The sequence below is a fragment of the Rana temporaria genome, chromosome 1, assembly GCF_905171775.1.
Source record: "Rana temporaria chromosome 1, aRanTem1.1, whole genome shotgun sequence".
Lineage (NCBI taxonomy): Eukaryota > Metazoa > Chordata > Amphibia > Anura > Ranidae > Rana > Rana temporaria.
The window spans coordinates 158,620,691-158,644,031 of NC_053489.1; the positions used below are offsets into that span (position 1 = coordinate 158,620,691).

The 23,341-nt window shown below is 40.0% G+C and overlaps 1 protein-coding gene across 2 annotated transcripts in view; it reads left to right on the forward strand.

Annotated features, from left to right (window-relative positions):
• SLC12A2 (solute carrier family 12 member 2) overlaps positions 1–23,341 on the forward strand; it is a 151,994-nt gene that overhangs the window by 117,117 nt on the left and 11,536 nt on the right. The window contains exons 20-25 of one of the 2 annotated variants that reach the window (XM_040344823.1): positions 2,447–2,526; positions 10,983–11,114; positions 14,247–14,294; positions 15,764–15,886; positions 18,077–18,188; positions 21,485–21,571. In XM_040344823.1, coding sequence (XP_040200757.1) covers positions 2,447–2,526; positions 10,983–11,114; positions 14,247–14,294; positions 15,764–15,886; positions 18,077–18,188; positions 21,485–21,571 — 582 coding nt within the window. The remainder of the gene's footprint in view (positions 1–2,446; positions 2,527–10,982; positions 11,115–14,246; positions 14,295–15,763; positions 15,887–18,076; positions 18,189–21,484; positions 21,572–23,341) is intronic. The other variant, XM_040344831.1, reaches the window with a different exon arrangement.

The window sequence follows — 23,341 nt, forward strand, 5'->3', positions numbered from 1 at the left end:
TTTTTTTTTCATTCAGCCAATGGGCTGACTGAAGAAACGGAACACATTCCCTCATCTACCCACGCAACGTGGATTAAGGAATTTTCCCTGCTGTGCTATTGTATTCCAACAGCAGGTACTCCTTTGCTGTTCAGGATACACTGGTCAACACCAAAGCCAGTTGGCTGCAGCACTGATTAAACAATAATTTTCCAACAAAGCCCATTTGTGAGAAGTCAATATGATGAAGGGGAACAGCAATAGATGGATCGACTCTATGGCACTCTTAAGGCCGGGTACACATGAACAAACATGTACGGTGAAAGCGGTCCGTCGGACCGTTTTCACCGTACATGTCTGCCAGAGGGCTTCTGTACGATGGTTGTACACACCATCGTACAGAAGTCCGCGCGTAAACATTACGCGGGGCGTGTCCGCGTCGTCGCCGCGGCGATGACGCGGAGACGTGGGCGGGCCTGCCATTTAAAGGCTTCCACGCATGCGTCGAAGTCATTCGACGCATGCGAGGGACGGCGGGCGCCTGGACATGTACGGTAGGTCTGTACTGACGACCGTACATGTCCGAGCGGGCAGGATTCCAGCGGACGGTTTTAAAACACGTCCAGGAATATTTGTCCGCTGGGAAAAGGCCCGGCGGGCAAATGTTTGCTGGAATTCGGCCCGCTCGCGCCCACACACGACCAAACATGTCTGCTGAAACTGGCCCGCGGACCAGTTTCAGCATACATGTTTGGTCGTGTGTATGGGGCCTAACACAACCACTCGACAATAATTCCACCATGGGGTATCTCAAGAAAGGGGACCTCTACATCTCTGACATATCATGGTGGTTTTTATGGAGCTCCAGTAAACCCTTTAAATGTTTTAAGCTGGAACCGGGTTAAGCTGGCCATAGGTTATTGAGCTGATTTCTCCATTTACACTTCGGAGTGAATGGGGAAATCCTCCCTGCAGTTGGGCCTCACCTTTAGGCCTTGTGCACACTGGACGTTTTAGCTTAATTTTTCTTAAAAAAATTAAATACATACAAATATATATATATATTTTTTTCAAATCTCAATAGATCAAAAACGTTAAACGCTGGTAAGCGACGTTTTTGAGTGTTTATCGGCATTAGAGCATTTTTACAGCTGAAAAACGTCTTTCAGAACACACTAGTTTTTTTTTTTGCTGAAAAACGCCACTGCTGATAACAGCCTATGTGTGCACGGACACTTAGGATAACATGATGGAGAGTTTAATAACTAGAAAAAACGTCTACAGCCAAAAACAGCTGCTGTAAAAACATCAAAAAAGTCCAGTGGGTCTTAGAATACATTGATCAGCACTGCTGCCCATTGGTGGCATGCATTGATCGAGGAGAGATTTTCCAACAAGCCTGTTAATGAACAGTCGGTCAATAGATCGACTTCTCGTGAACTGGAAGGGCCATGCATGGATCGAAATTCATCTGGTTCCTGCTGAACCCTTCCAAATTTCAATCCATTTGGCCAGCTTTAAGCCGGCCATAGACCGGACTAGCCAAGATTCAAACCATGTATGGGCAGGCTGATTGTACCCAAGTTGATCGATAAACTTGGCTACAACCTGCCTGATTGATTTTTCTACATACGATTACTGCCAGCTCCTATAGGCACTAGCATTAAACATTGTATTTTGCCGGCCCGGAATGCTCCCTGCAGGAGGCATTTCCCCATCAACACAGACTGTGTTGATGGGGAAATGGAGCGATTTTCTTTCCTGAAAGGAAATCGTATCATCTGTGGCCAGCCTTGCCTAGAAAGGCTGTACAGCAGACAAAGCTTGCCTCAAGGCTCTCTTTGTTATAAACCTTCCAGTAAACTCTTTGATAAGACGTGACCCACTGCTGTGATAACTATACCCAAACTTCAGAGTTAAGGCTTCATGCACACTGGCTTAAAAATCGTTGCCTCTACAGGAGTTTTGTGTTCTGCCTGTAGAAGCAGCTCAATGTTATCCTATGTGTCCGTGCACGATTACAGGCATATTTTAAGCTTCACGTTTAGAAGCAGAACAAAAAAAACAATTCTGGTTTGTGTTTGACTGAAGCTTACTGGCAGAAAAAAAACGCAAAACTATTTTAACGCCACTGAAACTGTGTAAAAAAAAAAAAAAACGCTTTATATTAGCGTTTTTTTTTTTTCCTGCCATGAGAACTGGATTTGTTTTTTTAAGCCCAGTATGCATAGAACCTGACTGATGCTTCCCATTGGAAAATAGATTGGATCTCCTATTTTTGCATAGAAGACTGCATATGGATAAAAAGTTTAAATTCGGGTTTGTGCCTTGTTTTGTTTAGTGTCATGTAAAATAACAAACAGTACACTGTAGACGATACCTCGGCTACATGTAATATAATGTTGTTATATACTCATTTAAGCTATGCTATGTAATAGTGACCTTCTAACACCTTTCTTTTTTCCAGTGACGCTTTTGACTATCAGTATGGTGTAGTTGTCATCCGCCTGAGAGAAGGGTTAGATATTTCACATCTCCAGGGACAAGGTAATTGGGCGTTAAGCATATAAAAATGCAGTAAAAAAATAAATAAATACGCAAACTGTTTTATTAAAACATACTGGACCTGTAAAATGAAAATATTCACACTAATATATGCTTAAACTGTGTGCGCTTTTTTATTCGTTTGCTATTGTCTTGTTTTCTAAAAGCAAATAAGAAAGCTGAAGTAGATACATTTATAATGAGATTATCTGGTGTTTTTTATTATTATATTACTTTATTTACAACCTTTTTACTTGTAATTGAAACCTTCAAAGAAGTTATTTTTTGGGCTATTCATACTTACCTCAGTGGATGCAGCATGAGACCGATGCTGCATCTGTTCCCCGGCGTCTTTGCATGGAGAACCGAGCCACCGAACACCGCCGATGGCTCGGTCCTCACAGATCCCCAAGTAGAGCGATGCTGGCTGCCATAAAAAAAATAAAGTAATGGCAGCCATTCTGTGGTGTCTACGGTTTACCTTTTAAAAGTTCAAAATTGAGTACAGACTTTTTATTCTGTAACTCTGCATTTCAAGTGTTAAAACCTTGTAAATACATTTTTGAATGTTCCCGTTGAATCGTGGTTCATCTAATCATGAGAAATGGTTGTATTTTTCCTTTACTGTTCATGGCTGGTGACTATATTGAAAGAATGACATTGCAAATATAATTTCAGCTAGCGGGGATTTCAGCTGTCTGTTCCCCCAGCTGACAGTTGCCGTTTGGTAATTAGAACTACCAGTGCTTAATAGCTGTTTATAGATTGGTTCTGCCCACAGATACTTTTTTTTTTTTTTTACTGGGTTACTGTGGAAAAATACTTAATAAACCAGTAGGGTTCAGTAACACTTTCCAGTGACTAATACAACTTGTAGTGACAAGAATATCATCAAGGACATGAAGACATGCCAGAGCGAGGTGTGACAGGACAAGCTATTATTACAGGGATTTCTCCACCCCTTACACAAAGGATATTGTACGGCAGGAAATGGGGGCCAGAGAAGCTGAGAGCTCCTAATGATATGGGCAGGGTAAAGTTGGTGGACAATAATTTTGCTGACTGATAGAGCATTTTGTAAACGTTGCCTTCTGTCTCCTGTAAGCGGTGTGGATTTTTAGATAATAGAAGGAATGTATGACGTAGCACAGATGTGCATCCACCCTTTCTTTGCTGCACGCTTATATTTCTTTGTAACACTACATAGTTTTCTCTGTTATTATTAAAAGTAGCCTGTAATAGTAGTATATGGTGGTTGCCATTGCTGGCTTCTCCTGAACATGCTTATCATATTGATCAAATGGCTTTGATGCTTTCTTAGCTACTTAAGGACCGCCTCCTGCAGAATGGCACAGCTGGGCACAAGCACGTACCTGTAAGTCCTCTAAGTGCCCAGCTGTGGTTCGCGCGCCTGCGACGCGGTCCGAAGCTCCGTGACCGCGGGACCCACGGACCCGACCGCCGCTGGAGTTAACACAGCTTCCCCGTTCTTCACAGTGGCAGCTTCATTGATTGATCGTGTTTCCCTATATTAGGGAACACACAATGTCACACGTCCAGCCGCGCCCCCCTGCAGTTAGAAAAACATATGAGGTCACGCATAACCCATACAGCGCCCCCTAGTGGTTAACTCCTAAACTGCACTGTCATTTTCACAGTAAACCATGCATTTTTATAGCTTTTTTTTTTTGCTGTGAAAATGACAATGGTCCCAAAAATGTGTCAAAATTGTCCGATGTGTCCGCCATAATGTCGCAGTCATGAAAAAAATCGCTGATCGCCGCCATTAGTAGTAAAAAAAAAAAATGCAATGAAACTATCTCCTATTTTGTAAACGCAAAAAAATTTGCGCAAACCAATCGATAAACGCTTATTGCGTTTTTTTTTTTAACCAAAAATAGGTAGAAGAATACGTATCGGCCTAAACTGAGGGAAAAAAAAGTTTTTTTTATATCTTTTTGGGGGATATTTATTATAGCAAAAAGTAAAAAATATTGCATTTTTTTCAAAATTGACGCTCTAAAAACCGCAGAGGTGATCAAATACCACCAAAAGAAAGCTCTATTTGTGGGGGAAAAAAGGATGCCAATTTTGTTTGGGAGCCACATCGCACGACTGCCCAATTTTCAGTTCAGTTTAAGCGACGCAGTGCCGAATCGCAAAAACTGGCCAGGTCCTTTTACCTGCATTTTGGTCCAGGTCTTAAGTGGTTAAACACGCTGATCTGAAACATATGTTAATCAGGATCCAGAGTTCACTTTATAATCTAGATTTTTGTGACTAAGGCTGGCTATAGATGGTTGGAATATCAGCCAGTTCAGATTCGAACTGTGTGTGGGCAGGCAGAATATGCCAAGTTGATCGATCAACATGGGTACGACCAGCCTGCCAAATTCACTTGCGATTATCGAAAGCAGCGGCTATAGCCGCTAGCAATAACTGTGTTCTCCCGGTGGGGCGGGGGGCGGCTTCACTCGCCCCCTCCCCTCGCTTGCCTCCTCGCCGGGCGCAGACAATTGCTCTGCAGGAGGGTTTCCCCTGTCAGCACTGTCTGTGCTGATGGGGGAATCGTGCAAATTTCTTTCCTGCAACCCATGGTAGCAGAAAATATATTTTCACCATCTTTGGCTTGCCTAAAGTTTCAAAGCCAGATATCTAGCATTTTAAGTATGAAGTCAGCATCCGTATTTCTGACCATTTCAGGTTTTCTTTAAAGTGGAAGAAAATCCTAATTATAACTGTTCTTAATGTATTTACTTGTCTATATTTAACCCGCTCCTCTCTGGTCATGTAGTCATGCAGCTCCAGCTCACCTGCGTCAGTGAGCAATTGCTGCAGTAAGGAGGAGAAAGCGCCATCAACAGCTGGGCCATGGGAGCCTATGGGTAGCATCACGGATGCCAGAATTCAGAGTTGTTGTTGTTTGAGCGCAACCTTGCACAAAGCTGCCTGATCACATGACCAGAGTGGATGGAAACGTTTGGCAAGTACACTTCTTTAAAAAAGGATAGGAAGGATAAGTAAAAGAAGGGGCGGGGGGAGGGCATATTTAAGAATTGTTATAGTTAGGGTTTTCTTTCACTTTAAGACCCCTTTCACTTTAAGACCCCTTTCACACCGAGGTGCTCTGAAGCCACCCCAGTGTGAAAGTCAGTGCTTTCACACTGGGGCGGTGCACTTGCAGGATGGGAAAAAAGTCCTGCAAGCAGCATCTTTGGGGTGGTGTGGGAGCGCTGCTGTCAAAGCGCCGTAACACTGGCACTATTAACCCCTTCCTTGGCCGCTAGCGGAGTTAAAAGCGCCCCGCTAGTGGCCGAATCGCACCGCTAACGCCTGCACCACCCCAGTGTGAAAGGGGTCTAAAAAGAGTAGCTTCACGTCAAAAGAAAACTCCAGTCAAACAGGAAATTATTGTCATTTTAAGTGCCTTGAAGGTGCATACATTCTTATTTTAGTGTAACCTGGAATCTGCAGTCCAAGCATTCTATGGTTTAGGCCACCGCTCTGTGCAGTACGCTAGCTTAAAGTAGAATTCCAATTAAAAAAGTGCTATTAACTGTGTGCTAAAAATCCATGCTAGCCCCCTGCTACCCTTTGTGCTACTACATATGCACAACATACAGTATATCATGTTATCGTGTAAGTGCTGTTTACATCTTTACTGTCAGTGCACTACTGGTACATTCCTGGATCATGATTGACTATACACCTCCAAAGTTTTAACATTACCAATCCTCTTGATAATTAAAAATGTAAATTTGATATTTAAAATCCCAATACCAAAAAATAAAAAATAAACTGCCAAAAACTGTTTATTATCCTGCCTTGGTCTTCAAAAAGCCGTCTCTTAAATGAGCCAGTTAGGCCCCTTTCATTTCTGTTTTTAGAGTTATGTGACATTTTCCCTTTCATTTCGTGGAATCTGTTCCCACAGGGACCCTTAACAGCAGCTGCAGCTATGACTTATTTATAGACAAAATGAGAGATCATAGGAAATACTCATTTCCGGCAAGCCAAGCTATTGTTTTCTTTTAAAGTGTATGTTTAATGGGTGTATTGTAAGGCATGTAAGGCCCCACTTATTTACTATCCTGTGATGTACTGGGGGCATGCCGTTTACAGGAGAAATTGCTTTTAGTATTTAGAGACTTGTTTAGAGGGAAATATTGAAGTAATACAGCACAGCTTTTGCCAACTTTGTCACTGCTGAAAGTTTTATGTCCTCCAAAGGAAAACACTGCACCCCTTTTCCTTCAGTAAATGTTAAGGAGGTGCAAGCCAGGCCCAGTAAGTGATGGATACCAAATACAGAAGTACTTGGAGTGTTTTTACTCTTCTGGCTGCTGTGAAAATTAGTTTTTAAAGCTGCAATACACAACGATATGTAAAGGATTACACTTCTGGTTGTCATTTTAAATTCATTGGAAGCTGTAATATAGTTCACATTTACATCTATAGCATGCCCAGGCAGAATCCATAGAATGTTTCTAGTTGTCTATGCTTTAGGGTTTGCCTTGGTATCTGTTTAAGAGCCACTGTTGAGCAAGTCATGTCAGACAGACTTTGAGAGTTTAGCTTTAAGCAGGTACACACTACTATTTTTTTTTTTCAACCCAACAGGGCCAAACGAAAAAAATAAAGGCCCCTCAGTAGCAGCTTATGTAGTAACAAAGTGATTTTCCTTGCTGTGCAGGACACTTTGGTCAGCGCTGTCAGCCATTGGCTGATCGGCAGACCTTTTTCGGTCATGCCCCTTCAGACTGGCTGCCTACACACAGGCAGAATGTCAGCCAGGTTCTATTGAGCTGGCCAATGCCACCCAACATTCAGCCCGTATGTGCTAGGCTAAGTTTAGTTTTCCTAGCAATCGGCTATACCAACATGCGGGGTCAGTGCAGTCCCCACAGTGCTCTTGGAGAGAACTAAAACCTGACTGAGCACTTGCATAGTTTGTCAGGTTGAAAAAAGACACTAGTCCATCTAGGTCAACCATAAAAATAAATAAAATAAAAAATATCATACAATCCCATATACCCAATCCTATACCCACAGTTGATGCAGAGGAAGGCAAAAAAAAAAAAAACAATAAAGCATGATCCGATTTGCTACAGCAGGGGAACAAATTGCTAATGTAAGGTAAGGCTTCATTTCCACTGGCGTTTTTACAGCCACTGTTAGCCTTTTTTACAGCTTAAAAACGCCTGTCCATGTTTATTTTGTAAAATAAAGCTGCAGCTTTAATAATGCCGGGGTCGCGGTTTTGAGCGTTTTTGAGCGTTTTTTAATGTCTGGCGTTTTTACAGCTCTACTCTGGAGCTTCAAAAACGCCTATGCCATTTGAAGCTCAAAAACGCCTATGTGGGCATGATGCCATAGAATAACATGGACAGGCGTTTTTAAGCTGTAAAAAACGCTCAGAAAAGTGGCTGTAAAAACGCCAGTGGAAATGAAGCCTTAAGTACAGAAAATCAAACTTTTAAATGCATATTTCAAGGATCCTCAAACTACGGCCCTCCAGCTGTTGCAGAACTTCACATCCCATGAGGCATTGTAAACCTCTGACATTAAAAGACATGAATAAGTATGATGGGAATTGTAGTTCCTGAACAACTGGAGGGCCATAGTTTGAAGACCCCTGGCTTATTTGCAGTGTTTTTCCTTTTTATAATTACATTTTTATTCACTTGCAAATTGCCTTTGAACTTACTAGAACATTTAAATCCTTCCTGAAGTCAGTTCCCTAGCATAGTCTCCTCTCTGCTGTCACATCATAGCCTTCTCAAGTAACCTTCTATGTAGCTGCTGGGTAGGATTGAAGGAAGAAAACTACGTAGTGATGGCACCTGTGAGTTTGCTGATATCACATTCAAGATGTCGGCGTCCAGCAGCAGTCTCAGGCCTCTAGAGAGGAAAGGCTTTTACAGGAAAATAACATTGATAAAAAATATTTTCATATGCTCTCCCTTGAATAGATTTGCCCTCCTTTCCTGTTCTTGTAACGAGAGGGTGAGTGATGAGACTCGCCCCAACTGGGATGCAAAAAAAAAAAAAACTGATGTTTTCCAACCCTTGCCCACTCTGATTACTCAGTCCAGCTGATTTATACAAGAATTACAAAAGTTTTATCTCTATAGACTTTCTGCATACACACTCAGACAAACTAGGGCATTCGCTGATATAATGGCTGGTATTGCATTCATTCAGTGTATTTCTTTGTTTTAAATGGTAATTTTTGTGGTTTATAAAAGTATATTACCAATTATTTATTTAAGCGGTTCTGTACATTACTGTTAATTTATGTTTTGGGCTGAGTACCTTCATCCATGGAAAAGATGTAGCTACATTTCTTATCAATCAGCCTAATTCATAGTTCAGACGAAAGGAATTTCCTGAATTTCAGGGTCTGTTTTCAAACTCCAAAGGCTTAGTGCAATTTTTCTCCTAAGTGCAGGAAACCATTTAATATTACCCACTGGTAAATGGAAGTGCTGCCACACACCTCCACCTACAGATTACACTGTGAAATTGCTATCCTCTCAGATTTTGGTAGCATTTTAAGATATATATATATATATATATATATATATATATATATATATATATATATATATATATATATATATATATATATATATATATATATATATATATATATATGTAAATATATAGTGCCACAGCGCTTTTTAAAAAAAAAATATATATAGATATATATATATATCTATATATCTATATCTATATGTGTATATGTATATATAGAGATAGATGGATATTTTTTTTTTTTTTAATATAATATTATATTTACATTCACATTAGTCCCAGGCCTCAATCTAAGGTCCCTAGCTCACATTCATTCATACATACACATACAAGGCACATGCAATTTAGACAGGAGCAGATTACCAGCATGTCTTTGGAGTGTTGAAGGAAAAATATCAGTTGATAAAGTGTTTTTTTTTAATAAAGAAGTCTTACTTCAACTTTTATCAATGTGTTCTGTTCCCCAGGGGACGAAGTACATGTAAAACTTTGTTCCATTTTTCTAGGTGTTGCTTAAAATGGAGCTCCAGGCTACTTCAGAAAAACATGAAAAGTCAACAGCTACAAATACTGTAGCTGCTGACTTTTAATAATAGGACACTTACCTGTCCATGAATCCAGCAGCCCCTTCACCCGAGTCGATTTTTCAGTCAGCTCTCAGGTGTTGCCTTCACTGCCGGGTTCCCTGCCCTTGTGCAATGCATGCTACGCTTTGTGAATGACCCGGTGGCAGGGGAAGGAGGAGGGGGGCCAAACTTCCAGCTGACTTTGCCGTGGCATCCGGAAGTGAGAGCGGGTACCTGTCAAAACCAGGTACCCGCTCTGCCCTCCCCCCGAAAGGTGCCAAATGTGGCAACGGTTGGGGTGAGGAGGCCAATAAACAGAGGTTCTCCTCTTGGGTGGAGCTCTGCTTTAAGGCAAGCTTTTTAAAATGCTGTATCGAAGCTTGACTGCTGGCTCTCACTTAATGTAGTTTAACTTTGCTATGTAGCTTAACTTTTCATTACTAGTTCGGCATTATCATACTTGCAGCTTCGTCACTTCTTTCTGTCCTACTTGCGTTTTGTCATTGAAATTATAATTACTACAAATCTGTTGGCTTGTCCGGGTGGAAGTTAAATGATCAATAGTACCTAATCAATAGCTGCCCAAGTCTATCGATGTCTAATTACCTTCAGAATCCAGTGGCCCAGATTCCAAACTCCCATCCTAGATGGTTAACAATGTGACTTCTCACCCGTGACTGATGGCGACGTGGCTGAAAAAGCAAATTAACACATGTTGTTTAATACAAGATTTGTATTAAGCCAAATATTTTTTTTTTTTTCCTGAGGTTCATTTTTCTATGACAGGCATATGCAGTACAACCAGCTATGAATTTTCTTCTGTAATCTGTTTACAAATGACAAATAATTAGATGATGGTCTGCAAATTCACAAGGCTTGTGTTGCTTTCTGCTTGAAACTTGGGCATGGCATGTGTTACAGAAATGTGCTAAACTTTTGTGCCCCATCTTTTTTATTGATTGTAGTTCTTCTGAACTTTGACTACACATATTGTTGGTATTACTGCTGAGTAATGGAAATTAACCACCTTTATCTTTCTGTGGTCTGGCTTGTCGGAGAATGTGGAAGTCAGTGTAGCTGTTGTGTAGAAGTTCCGTTATCGCGTGTAAATTTGTTTGTCAGCTTCCTATGTGTTCTGGTCTCCTGCCACATCCTCAAATCTTCTGAATAGGATAACTTTGGTGATATTTACCCTAGCGTGTGCATGCATCCTTTTTTAACAAAAGCATAGAGCAAAAATCTATACATATTGGATCATTGAGGATATATTAAATACATGTGATGTTTTTGATTATATTTTAATCTGTTCTTTTGTTTTGTTTTTTTTTTATTTTTTTTCCTTCTTCCTTCCTTCAGAGGAATTACTATCATCTCAAGAGAAGTCACCTGGCACCAAAGATGTGATAGTAAATGTAGACTATAGTAAAAAGGCTGAGGCAGAGTCTTCGAAACAGTTCTCAAGTGACACAAGTCCCATGATGCGAAAAGGTATCCACATAATGTGTGAAGTTGTATTTATTTCTCATCTGTTGAGGGTCACAAAAAGTCTTTCACTTTTGGATTGTACTGCTGTCTACAGAAGGATTGCACACTGGCAAACAAAAAACTGTAGGCCACCTCCTTCTACTACCAGCATACCCTATTGTTTTGCTAGTATCCAAGGAGGAGAATGAGCATGTTTTCTTCAGTCTTATTTTTATTAGTGCCATTTTATTTTATTCTTCAAAACAATTTTCTTCAGTCAAGAATCTTCTCAATATCGCTGCTAGGGCTGGTGTCTTTGACTGCAGCTAATCTGTGGAGGGGGCCTCAGCCTGGTTTTGGAATGCCAGGTCTGGACCAGACATTGCATGGATAGCCTGGAAATGACCTTAAGACACTATGTTCCGTATATGGAGTTTTCCAGGCTCCATCCTGGTAACAAGTTGACTGTGGAGTGCTTTATAGGTCCAGTGCCTAAAGCATTGCCCTGGCAGTTGACCTTTCTCTAAAGACTCACTTTGTTGCTGGGCACCTTTTTAGTTTACCACGTCCTTCCATTTTCCATAGCAGAAGGTTACACTGTGGTACTGAATGCTGTCATGCGCTGGGTTGAGTGTTGCATTCGCATGATCTATGCAATATTTCCTGCATTAGTGTCAAGGAAGAATTTCCCTGCTACTTGCAAAAAAAAAAGAGCTCTAATCTTTGGCCGGTTCCTGCTGCCTGCCTACAGTGACTTTAGTCACCTCAGGCTATCCAGCCCTCACCTGCTTCCAGCTCTTTAGGTTTCACGAGTAGCTAAGCCCTTGCCTAGTACTCTTAAGCCCTTAGTTGTCACATGGTCGCAACATGTCTGATTCTAGACACAAGGGGGGCAGCCCCACTGTAACAGGCTTTCTGAGATCACATTCTAATAATGGTCCTGCACCATGCCCCCACTGATGGTACCAACATCTGCAGCCTAGAACCTATTTGCCAGTCTATTCCGTCATCTGAGTTAGCTTTATTGGGTTTCGCCAGTTTTTCTGCCCTTTTAGGCTGAGGTTTTCACTACAGTTAGGCAGGACTTTATAGAGCAAATAATATTAGTCAGCAAACAGCTTGGTGAGCCATAGAGGTGACATGAGTACCTTCTCCTGCAGGGTGTGCATGTTGTTTACGAAAGGACTTAGCGAATTCTAAGCCACTGACCAAAGAGGTTCTGTCTGAGTTAAAAGAGACTGTTTCCACTTTGCTCTGTGATTGGAGAAGGGGATACTGTGATTTTAATCTGCCTCTCCTCCAATCATAGGGCACCTTGCATACTGGAAAAGAATGTAAGACGTTTTGTAATTAACAGGGAAGCTGAGCTACCCAGGGTGATCTCGGTGCTTCTGGCGGGACAATAGGTTTACAACTCTGTGCAGGGTTATTGAAAAACGAAAGGTTTTAAACAACAAAACAGCAGCCAGATAATGACGAATAGAGAGCTGCCCAGTGATGGCTTACACTGCCACCTATATGGTGGATGAGAACTTTTAAAACTCTTACACTTTTTTTTTTTTTTTTTGTGGCTTACATGTAGAAAAATGTATTTCCAATAATTTTTTTTTGATTGGTTGCAAATTATCTAAAATAAAATAGAACTACAGTTATTTGTATAACTGTACATCTTACAACTTACATGTTTAGTTTTGCCATCCACGTTGTGAGGTACTGTATTTATTGGCTTATAACAATCACTTTTTTACCCTGAAAATAGAGGGTAAACTGTGCCTGCGTGTTATACGCAGGGGGCTGTGGAAAGTTTTTTTTCCTGAAACTTCCCTCTTAAAGTTAGTCTGCGTGTTATACGCCTGTGCGTGTTATACGCCGATAAATACAGCAATTTTTTTTTTTTTTTTTTTTTTTTACTGGTCTAGTTTCTCCAAAGAGGAAACACATGGGGTTCAATAAAACATATATGAGTGTATGCAAACATTTAGAGTAAATGCTTATGGAAATGGTACATCTTGTATTACAGTGCGTCACTCACTTTAGAGTCTTAGGAGTGGTCAATTAAACTCATCATAAACAAAACAGAGACACACACACACAGAGTGCATGGCCTGAATCGAACAATATTCACCTCCTTTTTTTGTGTGGTATAACCAGCCCTGCCCCTTTTGGGTCAGACCTGCTTCTGCAGCAGAGGGCGAGTCATTTTCATTGTATTTCTTTTAATACACGGTAAGGCAGAGATAGACCCCCCCCCCCCCCTAAGGCCCCTTTCACATTGAGGAGTTTTTCAGGCGGTTCAGCGCTAAAAATAGCGCTGCTATCCCGCCTGAAAAACTCCTTCACTGCAGACTCAATGTGAAAGCCCGAGGGCTTTCACACTGAGGTGATGCGCTGGCGGGAGACAAAAAAATTTCCTGTCAGCAGCATCTTTGGAGCGGCATGTATACCGTTCCTTCACCCCTCCTTCCCATTGAAAACAATGGGAAACCGCGGTATTAACCCTTTATCGGCCGCTAGCGGTGGTTAATACCGCACTGCTAGCGGCTCATTCCCGTGGCAACCCCGGCGGTATAGCGCCGCTATTTTTAGCGCCGTTATACCGCCACCGCGGCTCCCGCCCCAGTCTGAAAGGGGCCTAGGAGCTGAGACAGTTAAGCCTTGTGGGAACTCAAATGTAAAGATCTCAGTTTTCAAAGTATAAACAAAACCAAAGAGTAATACATCTAACCATTCTGTATGTTTGGTGGACTAAGGCCCCGTTCACACCTTTACGGTTTATCACGCATTAAAACGTGTCGGTGATGGTGCACAGCTTTGCAATTGTTTTTTAATATGTGCCCTACGTTGACATGCTTTTTTTTTTATTTTATTTTTATTGCATCACTGTATGTTGTAAGCCCTAATGATGGTAATGGCAGCCCATAAACACATGCATTTCCACCCACTATCAACCTCAGCTTTATTTACCATTTCATAGGTTAACAGAACCTAACAAAGTAGCAGGGAATATATGAAAGCGCACATTAACACACACACATGAAAGCATATTAAAAATGCTTGACAATGGAAAGGTTTGAAACGAGTTTAAGGTTACCGTTCTTTTTGTTGGCGTAACACAAATAACATTGCTTTTCATCTTTGTTTTCAAATAATATCCAGATGATGAAGACGATGGAAAAACACCTACACAACCGCTTTTGAAAAAAGGCAGGCATTATCATTTTTGTTTTAGCTTCATCCTTTCTTAGTCTTAATGTTTTCTTTATTTCCTGTGTCCTTTCTGTATTCTTCTTAAGTGTTTTCTGTGGGTTTTCTTTTCTTGAGACAATGACATACCTTTCACTGTGGGATAGAACTGACATCTGGACAGATGACCAGGACTTGGGGAAAACCATGAATTAGTAGTTAGTAATGAGGCATAAAAGCTGACTTTTTGTTTTCCCTTTTTTTTTTTTTTTTAACTATCTATTCTAACCTATTACACTTTTTGAAGTTTTCTCATATTGTTCTTCTGTGAACAGGCCGAATATATATATATATATATATATATATATATATATATATATATATATATATATATATATATATATATATATATATATATATATATATATATATATAAATAAATAAATAAATAAATAAATAAATAAATAAATAAATAAATAAATAAATAAATATATATATATATATATATATATATATATATATATATATATATATATATATATATATATATATATATATATATATATATATATATATATATATATATATAAAAATATATATATATATAAAAATATATATATATATAAAAATATATATATATAAATATATATATATAAATATATATAAATATATATATATAAATATACTTTGCTTGAACAATGATTTAAAACAGGAACATGGATTCTTTCGCTGTAGGTTATGTTGGGATGATTGCAAGTATGGTTATGGCCCTGTTATGCAGGCCCTTTTGTGTTTGTTTGTTTTTTAGCTTTTACTGACAAGTCCAATACTATTGACAGTATTGAAGACCGTATTCGATTTGCTAGTCCTTCAGGATTTAAAAAAACTACTTAGGGTACCTAGGATCCTTTTTTGGTCTTTGCGCAGAGGTAGCGCTCTAGTTCATTTGTACCTTTTCCCTTCCAAGAGAACAACCTATATACCAGATTATTACCAGACATCCTCTGAGTGCTTTCAAAAAAAGCTGTGTACTTCTCTAATATATTGGCTTAACACATCTCCACTGAAAGCAAAAAATTAGACGGGAGAGGAGGTGGGATATTAAGATTGGGAGGCCGCCTTGCCCAGTGTTTGAAGTTTAGGAGATACTAGTCCTTTCATAGTGATACATGTTTTGTTACTCTTGGGTTGTAAGTTCAACCAATTTTCTTGGCATCAGGTGCCGATGAGTTTGTCTTTAAAATACTTCAATGCAACGAACAAGTACACGAATCATTATGTCGACATAGCTTGCTTTGGTATTAAAGTTGTGACTGGAAGATTGGATCAAGGAGATCCTGTAGAAGAAAAAGAGAAGTAATCTTGGCTGTTTTACGAGACAGAAAATTCACTTACTACTTCCTTCTCTTTTCTTCTTTTGCGGTTAAAAATAAATAAAACAAAAACTGATGCTGTGTGTGTTATTTTATCTTTGTGTCCTGTCTTCACAGGTTCCAAAGGACAAGGTGTAGCACTGAATTCTGCAGACCAAAAACTTCTGGACGCCAGCTTACAGTTCCAGAGAAAGCAAGGCAAAAACACCATTGATGTGTGGTGGCTCTTTGACGATGGAGGTAGCTATATGAAGGGTCAAATAAGATGTTTTTTCACAATTCTAGGCTAAAGGACCAATAATAGAACAGCTGTATATTTGCATTGCATTCCTGTAAGCAATTAGATTTTTTTTTTACACCCGGGACTTGGCAGTTCAGTGCGCTTTTTTTATGCACTAAAAATGCATGCACTTTGTTTTCCATGTATTCCAATGGTTCTAGTTCACAGCAGTGCAGTCAGTTCCAGTCAATTTCCAGTCAGTTTCTGCACCAGAAACTGACTGCACTGGTGTGAACTAGAGCCATTGGAATACATGGAAATTGCACTGCATGCATTTTTAGGGCCAGTTCACACCACAAAAATGCACTCATACGTTCCAGATCAGTTTTTGCTTACAGTTCACATCACACACAGTTCCAGTGCAGTTTAAATGTGTTTTTGATACAATTTGCTAGGTTCCAGTACAGTTCTGTGCAGAACAAATGCAGCACACTCTACTGGAAAATGACTGCACTTGAACTAGAGCCATTGGAATACATGGAAAACACTGCATGCATTTTTAGTGCAGTAAAAAGTGCACGGAACGGCATCTGGTGTGAACTAGCACTTTTGTCCAGTTCACACCATAGAAACGCAGTCCGGATGCGTTCCAGGTGCTTTTCTGCATGCAAGTTTTTGTTGCTTTCCAGTGTGCTTTTGACACGTTTTTGGTGCAGTTAGGTGCATTCCCCCCCCCCCCTCTTTTTTGTTGACCTTGAATAAGGACATGTTCTACTTTTCTTACTGGAACGCGCTGGAACTGCAAGCACTGGTGTGAACTATGTAATTGAAAACCATATAACCTACTTTCCATGAGTTTTTGATGCAGAAAAACACACTGGACTGGATGTGGTGTGAACTGGCCCTTAATGTGTTGCAATTGTGTCTTGCATCGTTGACATCAGTTCACAAAAGCATGATGCATACATTTTTTCCATTACCATGTTAATTTTGTAGATCACCTTTATCATTTCACTAGGGTTTTATAGCACCCTTCTGATGTGATATAGATAAAGATTTTTGTAATAATCCAAATTATGGGGTATTGCAGCGTGTTCAAAATTCAGACATCGGGTACCTACAGCAGAGCACCCTTTATTGGAAAGGTGTGTGATAATTACTGATCTTCTGAGCAAGACTAAAACTATCTATAAACATGACATAGTAGTCCGATATGCTCTCAGCCAAGCTATTGTTCTGTATAATCTTGGGAACTAAAAGTGCATCATTTTTCTTTTTGCCAAATATACGTGTTTTTGTGCTGAGATGACCCCCCTGGCAAACAAAAGACCGCATCAAAGAACAAATATAATTACATGGGATAGGAGGTTAAAAGGTTGTAACAGAATGAATGCACAATTTTAACTTGTGCTTTAACTTACCTGCAAGTGTATGCATGATGTCAAGGGTGAATGGGAAATATTAAGTAGCTGGGGATCTAAGGATTGATTTGTAATTTTGTAAATTTTCATGAAAAAGAAAAAAAAAATCATACACTGCAGAGGCCTCAATAATTATAAGAATTTGCCATGAAGAACATAAGTTCTGCCTTTATTTGCTGAACTTGTGTCCTTCATAACGTGTAATAGTTTCAGATTTAATATGGCTAATGGCCCTGATAACTCGGGAAGTGTCCTGTAGGCAGGGGGCAGCTTATAATGGGATGTGCATGATGTAGCTCTTTCAGAAATTGCTTGCCATTGAAAACAGTGCTGGGGGCAGCTGGTGAGCTTGGGCCACTCTCTCCGGCAGTAATACACAGCAGGTTCTGTAGACCTTGGCTTGAGAACAAATGTTTAGAGACTCTCCAGCTGATCAGATCACTGTTCCTGTTCACTGTTTGATTCCTATTCAGTTTCATCTGATGCACACTTTGACCTCATTCCCATTGTTACTCCCTGGGGAAAGAGTCAGCTGTGTTTTGCAGTTGATTTGTTGCTGAACCTTTTCTGAGGGGTGCAAATCTGTGCTGCCCTTTGGTTGTTTGGGACTGTTTTGGTTAGAAGAGTGACCAGAGGAATGTCATGTACATTATACCAGATATTGTGTGTATTTGTTGGGGTTGACTGAAGAGCACCAGCTGCTGTCTAGGATGAGATCACATGTTTACATATGTTCCATTTGTTTTGTATTAATGACATCCCAACCTAATCCTTTCTTATTTTGCTCAGGTCTTACATTGCTGATACCCTATCTGTTGACTACAAAAAAGAAGTGGAGTAATTGCAAGATCCGAGTTTTTATTGGTGGAAAAATAAACAGGATAGACCATGACCGCAGAGCGTATGTGTTTTTTATTTTTATTTCTATCGCTTTCAATTGCATTTGGCTTTATAGTACTAATGCTGTACATGCCACCTTTGACTTCAACTATGTTTTTTTTTATTCTCTTTTAATCAATCTGCTGCAATGTTTTTTGTTTCTTTTTTTTTTTTAAATGGCACTATTAAAGTATAACAATGGAAAAAAGTTATTTTGATTGTGTACCACCTTCCGATCTTTGAAAGAAAGATTTAATACCCATACAAGGCCATGCACGTTGACCCCAGCTACATCACCAACCTCATCTGCAGATATCGCTAAAACCGTCCCCTCCACTCCTCCCAGTACCTCCTGCTCTCAAACTCTCTCTTGTTACCTCCTCCCACGCTCGCCTTCAGGACTTCTCTAGAGCCTTTCCCATCCTCTGGAACTCCCTTCCCCGGTATGTCCGATTTGGCCCCTAATCTGTCCACCTTTAGGAGATCCCTGAAAACGTATTTATTCAGGGAAGCCTATGCCACACCCACCGAAGAACTGTCCCTGAGCCACCCCCATCAAATCATTCCCCCGCAGCTATTACCTTTTGCACCACCACCCCCTCCTCTTTAGAATTTAAGCTTTAATTTAAGCTCTACGAGCTGGGCCCTCCTGTCCCTTCTGTATAGAACTGTACTGTAATTGTGCTGTCCCCCTCTACATTGTAAAGCGTTGCATAAACTTTTGGTGCTATATAAATCTTGTATAATAATAATTCTCTATCAACCTTTACTACCTAAACCCAGCCATACACTGATCCAAGTTCTGCCAGTCCCGCATTTTGATTGGTGTGTGGGTTCCTCCACGTGACAGATTATTTAAGTTGCTAGTGGCAACAAGGAAAAATTTTGTTTGTTTGCCAAAGCTGAGCTTTAAAAAAAAGTTCTATAAAAAATATCTTATCGGTCTATCTTTGACATGTCCAGTCAGCTACTTGTATGTATTGCAGTCACATAATATTCTGTTCATAGCACTTGGCATTATTTAAAATGCTGGATGATTTTGTATAGGCTTCAGTATACAGTATATGTCAAAGGAAGACACGTGCATAGTCACTATACTGGGTAAAAGGAAGGAAAAAATTGCGCTAGGTGAATAAAGGAAAATAAATTAACATTAATATAAACTAGTGAAAGATTCTGCTGCTAAACACAAAAGCTAGATACAAAGCAATAAACAAATGTGGATAAAAAATGTGTAGCGCTGAAAAAAGTCACATGTTGCCAAAATGATTCAAAAATAATTATAACAAAAATAGTGTCCAATAAAGGTGAATGAATTTCATATGGGAAATATTCCCGCAAGAAAGATGGTATCCTGTGTTACTCCAATGTTATTCCAAAATATGTGAAGACCCACCACCAGTGAATGTAACAGTGGCCTGCTTATACTTGTAGTGCTGCTCTAAGCAAAAAAGGAAGATATATATATATTGTCCCACTGGTGCTCAGGAATGGGATTTCGGCATGGAATATCACCATCCAGTAGTGTGTAGTATGCTGAAAAAATCACCTCTCTCCCAGTCCAGTCTATGTTGTGAGCTGGCCTTAGCTTTGCACAGTTTCACAACCATCTCTGCCCTAAGATATAAACTTCTCAGGAGCCAAGTTTAAGCTAGACTAATGTAATCCAATTTGTCCCTTTATCACTTTCAGTATTTATAAACCATTAAATCATTATTTCTGTTTGAGAAGTGTGGGAAAAGCTGCTGTTCAAAGTGGCGTCTTACTAAGAGCTTAAAGCAAAAAAAAAAAAAAATCCTTTTATCACCAAAAGATCTTTTGAAGAAAAGAAAGATGACTAAATTATGACTTAATCAACAATAGGGCAAATAATGTATACCATAAAACTGACATCCAAAGGGCAGCACACATTTATTTTCAATTTAGCATCCAAAAAAATGAAAGCTTTTCCTGTTCTATATTTACAAGAACAATTAGATAAATGACAATGTGTGATGTATTTAAATGGAAGGGTTTCTATTAAAACCAAGGCTCTATCATGTTATATTTTTGCTTTACATTTTTTTAATGTATGCTTGTAAATGCAAATGAAAATGCAATACACAGACCCTAGGAGGGGTATTGTATGTAGACTGTAGCCCAGCACAAAACGGAGAAAAAACGAGTACAATGCTCCTCTACCAGAGATTGGGGAAAGGTGGCAAAAACAAGTGCTCGTGAAAATTACGTTTATTTGTTTGGAAAACAACACACTTCCACAGTGTCATCAGTCTCTCCTTCGTGCAAGCTCTGGAGTCTTCTCGCCAATATATGGAAGGCAAAAAATGAGGCAGAGAGTGAGCGCCACTTACTAAGCGTAGTATACATGAAGATACAGGTAAAAAAAAATTCAGAAAGGAAGGTTTTGCACTCGCACATACACAAAGATGAACACAGCATATCGATATGTAGAACGATGTCGACTGGCAGAGGCTTCTGGAATCTTGTAAAGGGCATGGAACAATACAGAAGAGGAAAATAAGAAATCGTTGTCTAAGCGTAGTAAGTAGTGAAGGAACGCATAGAAAATGGTGAAAGAGTAGGTACTGCACTCACATAAACTGAGTGTATAGCATCTCTACTGTGAAGACCTTGTCAGGTACAAACTCATTCTACTACTACTTTCACCATTTTCTATGGTTAGACAACGTTTTCTTCTTTTCAATTTCTTTATTGTTCCATGTCCATTGGAGGACTCCAGAAACCTCTGCCAGCCAACATCATTGTACATATTAACATGCTGTTTACATTTTTGTGTATGTGAGTGCAATACATGCCTTTCTAATTTTATTTTTTTACCCATATCTTCTTGTATACTACAGTGGCTCGCTCTCTCTCCCCCACCAACATCATTGTACATATTAACATGCTGTTTACATTTTTGTGTATGTGAGTGCAATACATACCTTTCCTAATTTAATTTTTTTACCCATATCTTCTTGTATACTACAGTGGCTCGCTCTCTCTCGCCCACCCCTTAAACCCCCCCCGCACTTTTTTTTTTTTTTTTTTTTTTAAACCTTACTGAATACTCATCTGCTATAGAGAGACATTTGAAACATTAATCGTTTTTTCTCCTGCATCCGTGTAGTGATTTTCCGTGCATTCACGTTATTGTAGGTATTTTTAATGAATATGTGGATTTAAATTGAATAGTCAGTACTGTGTATGGATTTAGATGAGCTATGCTAAACTTATGAACAATGATAAATTCTTTGCATCATCTGAAAGTTTGTCTTTGTCGTTATTTTCTCTTATTTCTGATATTGGTGTTTTCAGGATGGCAACGTTGCTTAGCAAGTTCAGGATTGACTTCTCCGATATTATGGTCCTTGGTGATATCAACACAAAGCCAAAGAAAGAAGCGTATGTTAGCTCTTTTATTTCTATAACTACATTGTGATAACCTACTTTGTTATTTCTTTTTTTTTTTTTCTCCTTAAGGGTCCTTTCACATGGGCGGATCCCGTGATGATCCGCCCCGTGAACATCAGCTTGCTCAGCGGGGATCACACCGTTGATCCCCGCTGAGCCGGCGGATGACAGGGTGGTCCCTGTACACTGTGCAGGGGCCGCCCTGTCAGATTGCCGCTCTCCCCTATGGGTGGATCAGATGAACACGGACCATCTGTCCGTGTTCACTCGATTCGCTCTGCAGACGGATGGAAAAATATGTTCACTCGATTCGCTCTGCAGACGGATGGAAAAATAGGATTTTCCTCCGTCTGCAGAATCGGAGGATTGCGGACACCGATTAGATCCGCTGACACCTGCGATCTCATAGGGATTAATGGATGAAAAAGCGGCCAAATGGTCCGCATGTCTGAAAAGAGGCCTTAGACTGTTTGGTGTAGTATAGCCACTAGACAATATTTCATCACTTTGAAACCTGATGAAATATTTAATTGTCATGCAAAGCACACACAGCATTAACTTTCTCTTTTTTACTTTTGGAATGTTGCTGAATCTGCCTTATTACTTTTAATTGCATAATTCTCGCACAATAATCCTAAGAATGTTCGGAAATTCACTTTGCCTGTCCATGATGACAATGCATTGAGCCTAGGGTGGAAAAGTGCCGGTGTAATGGTCAAATATTTATCCTAATAATAATATGTCACCAGTTCTTGCTATGGTTATATAGTGTTGCTAGATGAATCTGTGAAATCTCCAAAGCACACAGTGCCTTAGATTTGACACTGCAGACTTGCAACCCTGAAAGCACAGGAAGTGCAATGCAGTTTTTCAAGTAGAACATAGAGGATTTACCCCTACAAAATCTAGCAATCTGTTCTGTGTTCTTTAGGGATCTGCCACTACACACCCAGTCCCATGCCACGATCTTCTTCTGATGTTGTAAGAGGGCCCCTTGTCTCTTCATGGTTCATGCAGCCAGCCTTGTAATTATGTACATGCACAATGGGGCATCGGGGGGACAAATGCAAAAACCATAAAGGGAGATCTTTAGAGCACAGGGTACGCAAACATCCTTGAAAAATAATTCCTCTAACTCTTTATGACGTTGTCAGCCATGCATACCAATCTTAAAGCAGAGTTCCACCCAAAACTGGAACTTCCGCTCATTGGATTCCTCCCCCCCTCCGGTGCCACAATTGGCACCTTTTGGGAGTAGGGGGGACAAGGTATCCTTTCCCACTTCCGGAAATCCGGGCCGCGACCCACAACGCCAGCGCAGGGCTCCCTCCTCCGGGGCTAGTAGGAGAGAGGAGAAGGCCTCGCGCGTGCGCATTAGGATTTCTGGTGTGAAGCCAAAAGGCTACACTGTCAGGTACCCCTACTCGCAATGGTGGCGGCAGCTGCGGGTGCCGACATCGCTGGACTCCAGGACAGGTAAGTGTCCATTTATTAAAAGCCAGCAGCTGCAGTATATGTAGCTGCTAGTTTTTAAAAAAATATATATATTTTTTATTTTGGGCGGAACACCGCTTTAAGGCTGCCAGGTCTATAAAATGCTTAGACAGCCTAACCTTAAAGGGGTTGTAAAGGTAATTTTTTTTCCTAAATAGCTTCCTTTATCTTAGTGCAGTCCTCCTTCACTTACCTCATCCTTCGATTTTGCTTTTAAATGTCCTTATTTCTTCTGAGAAATCCTCACTTCCTGTTCTTCTGTCTGTA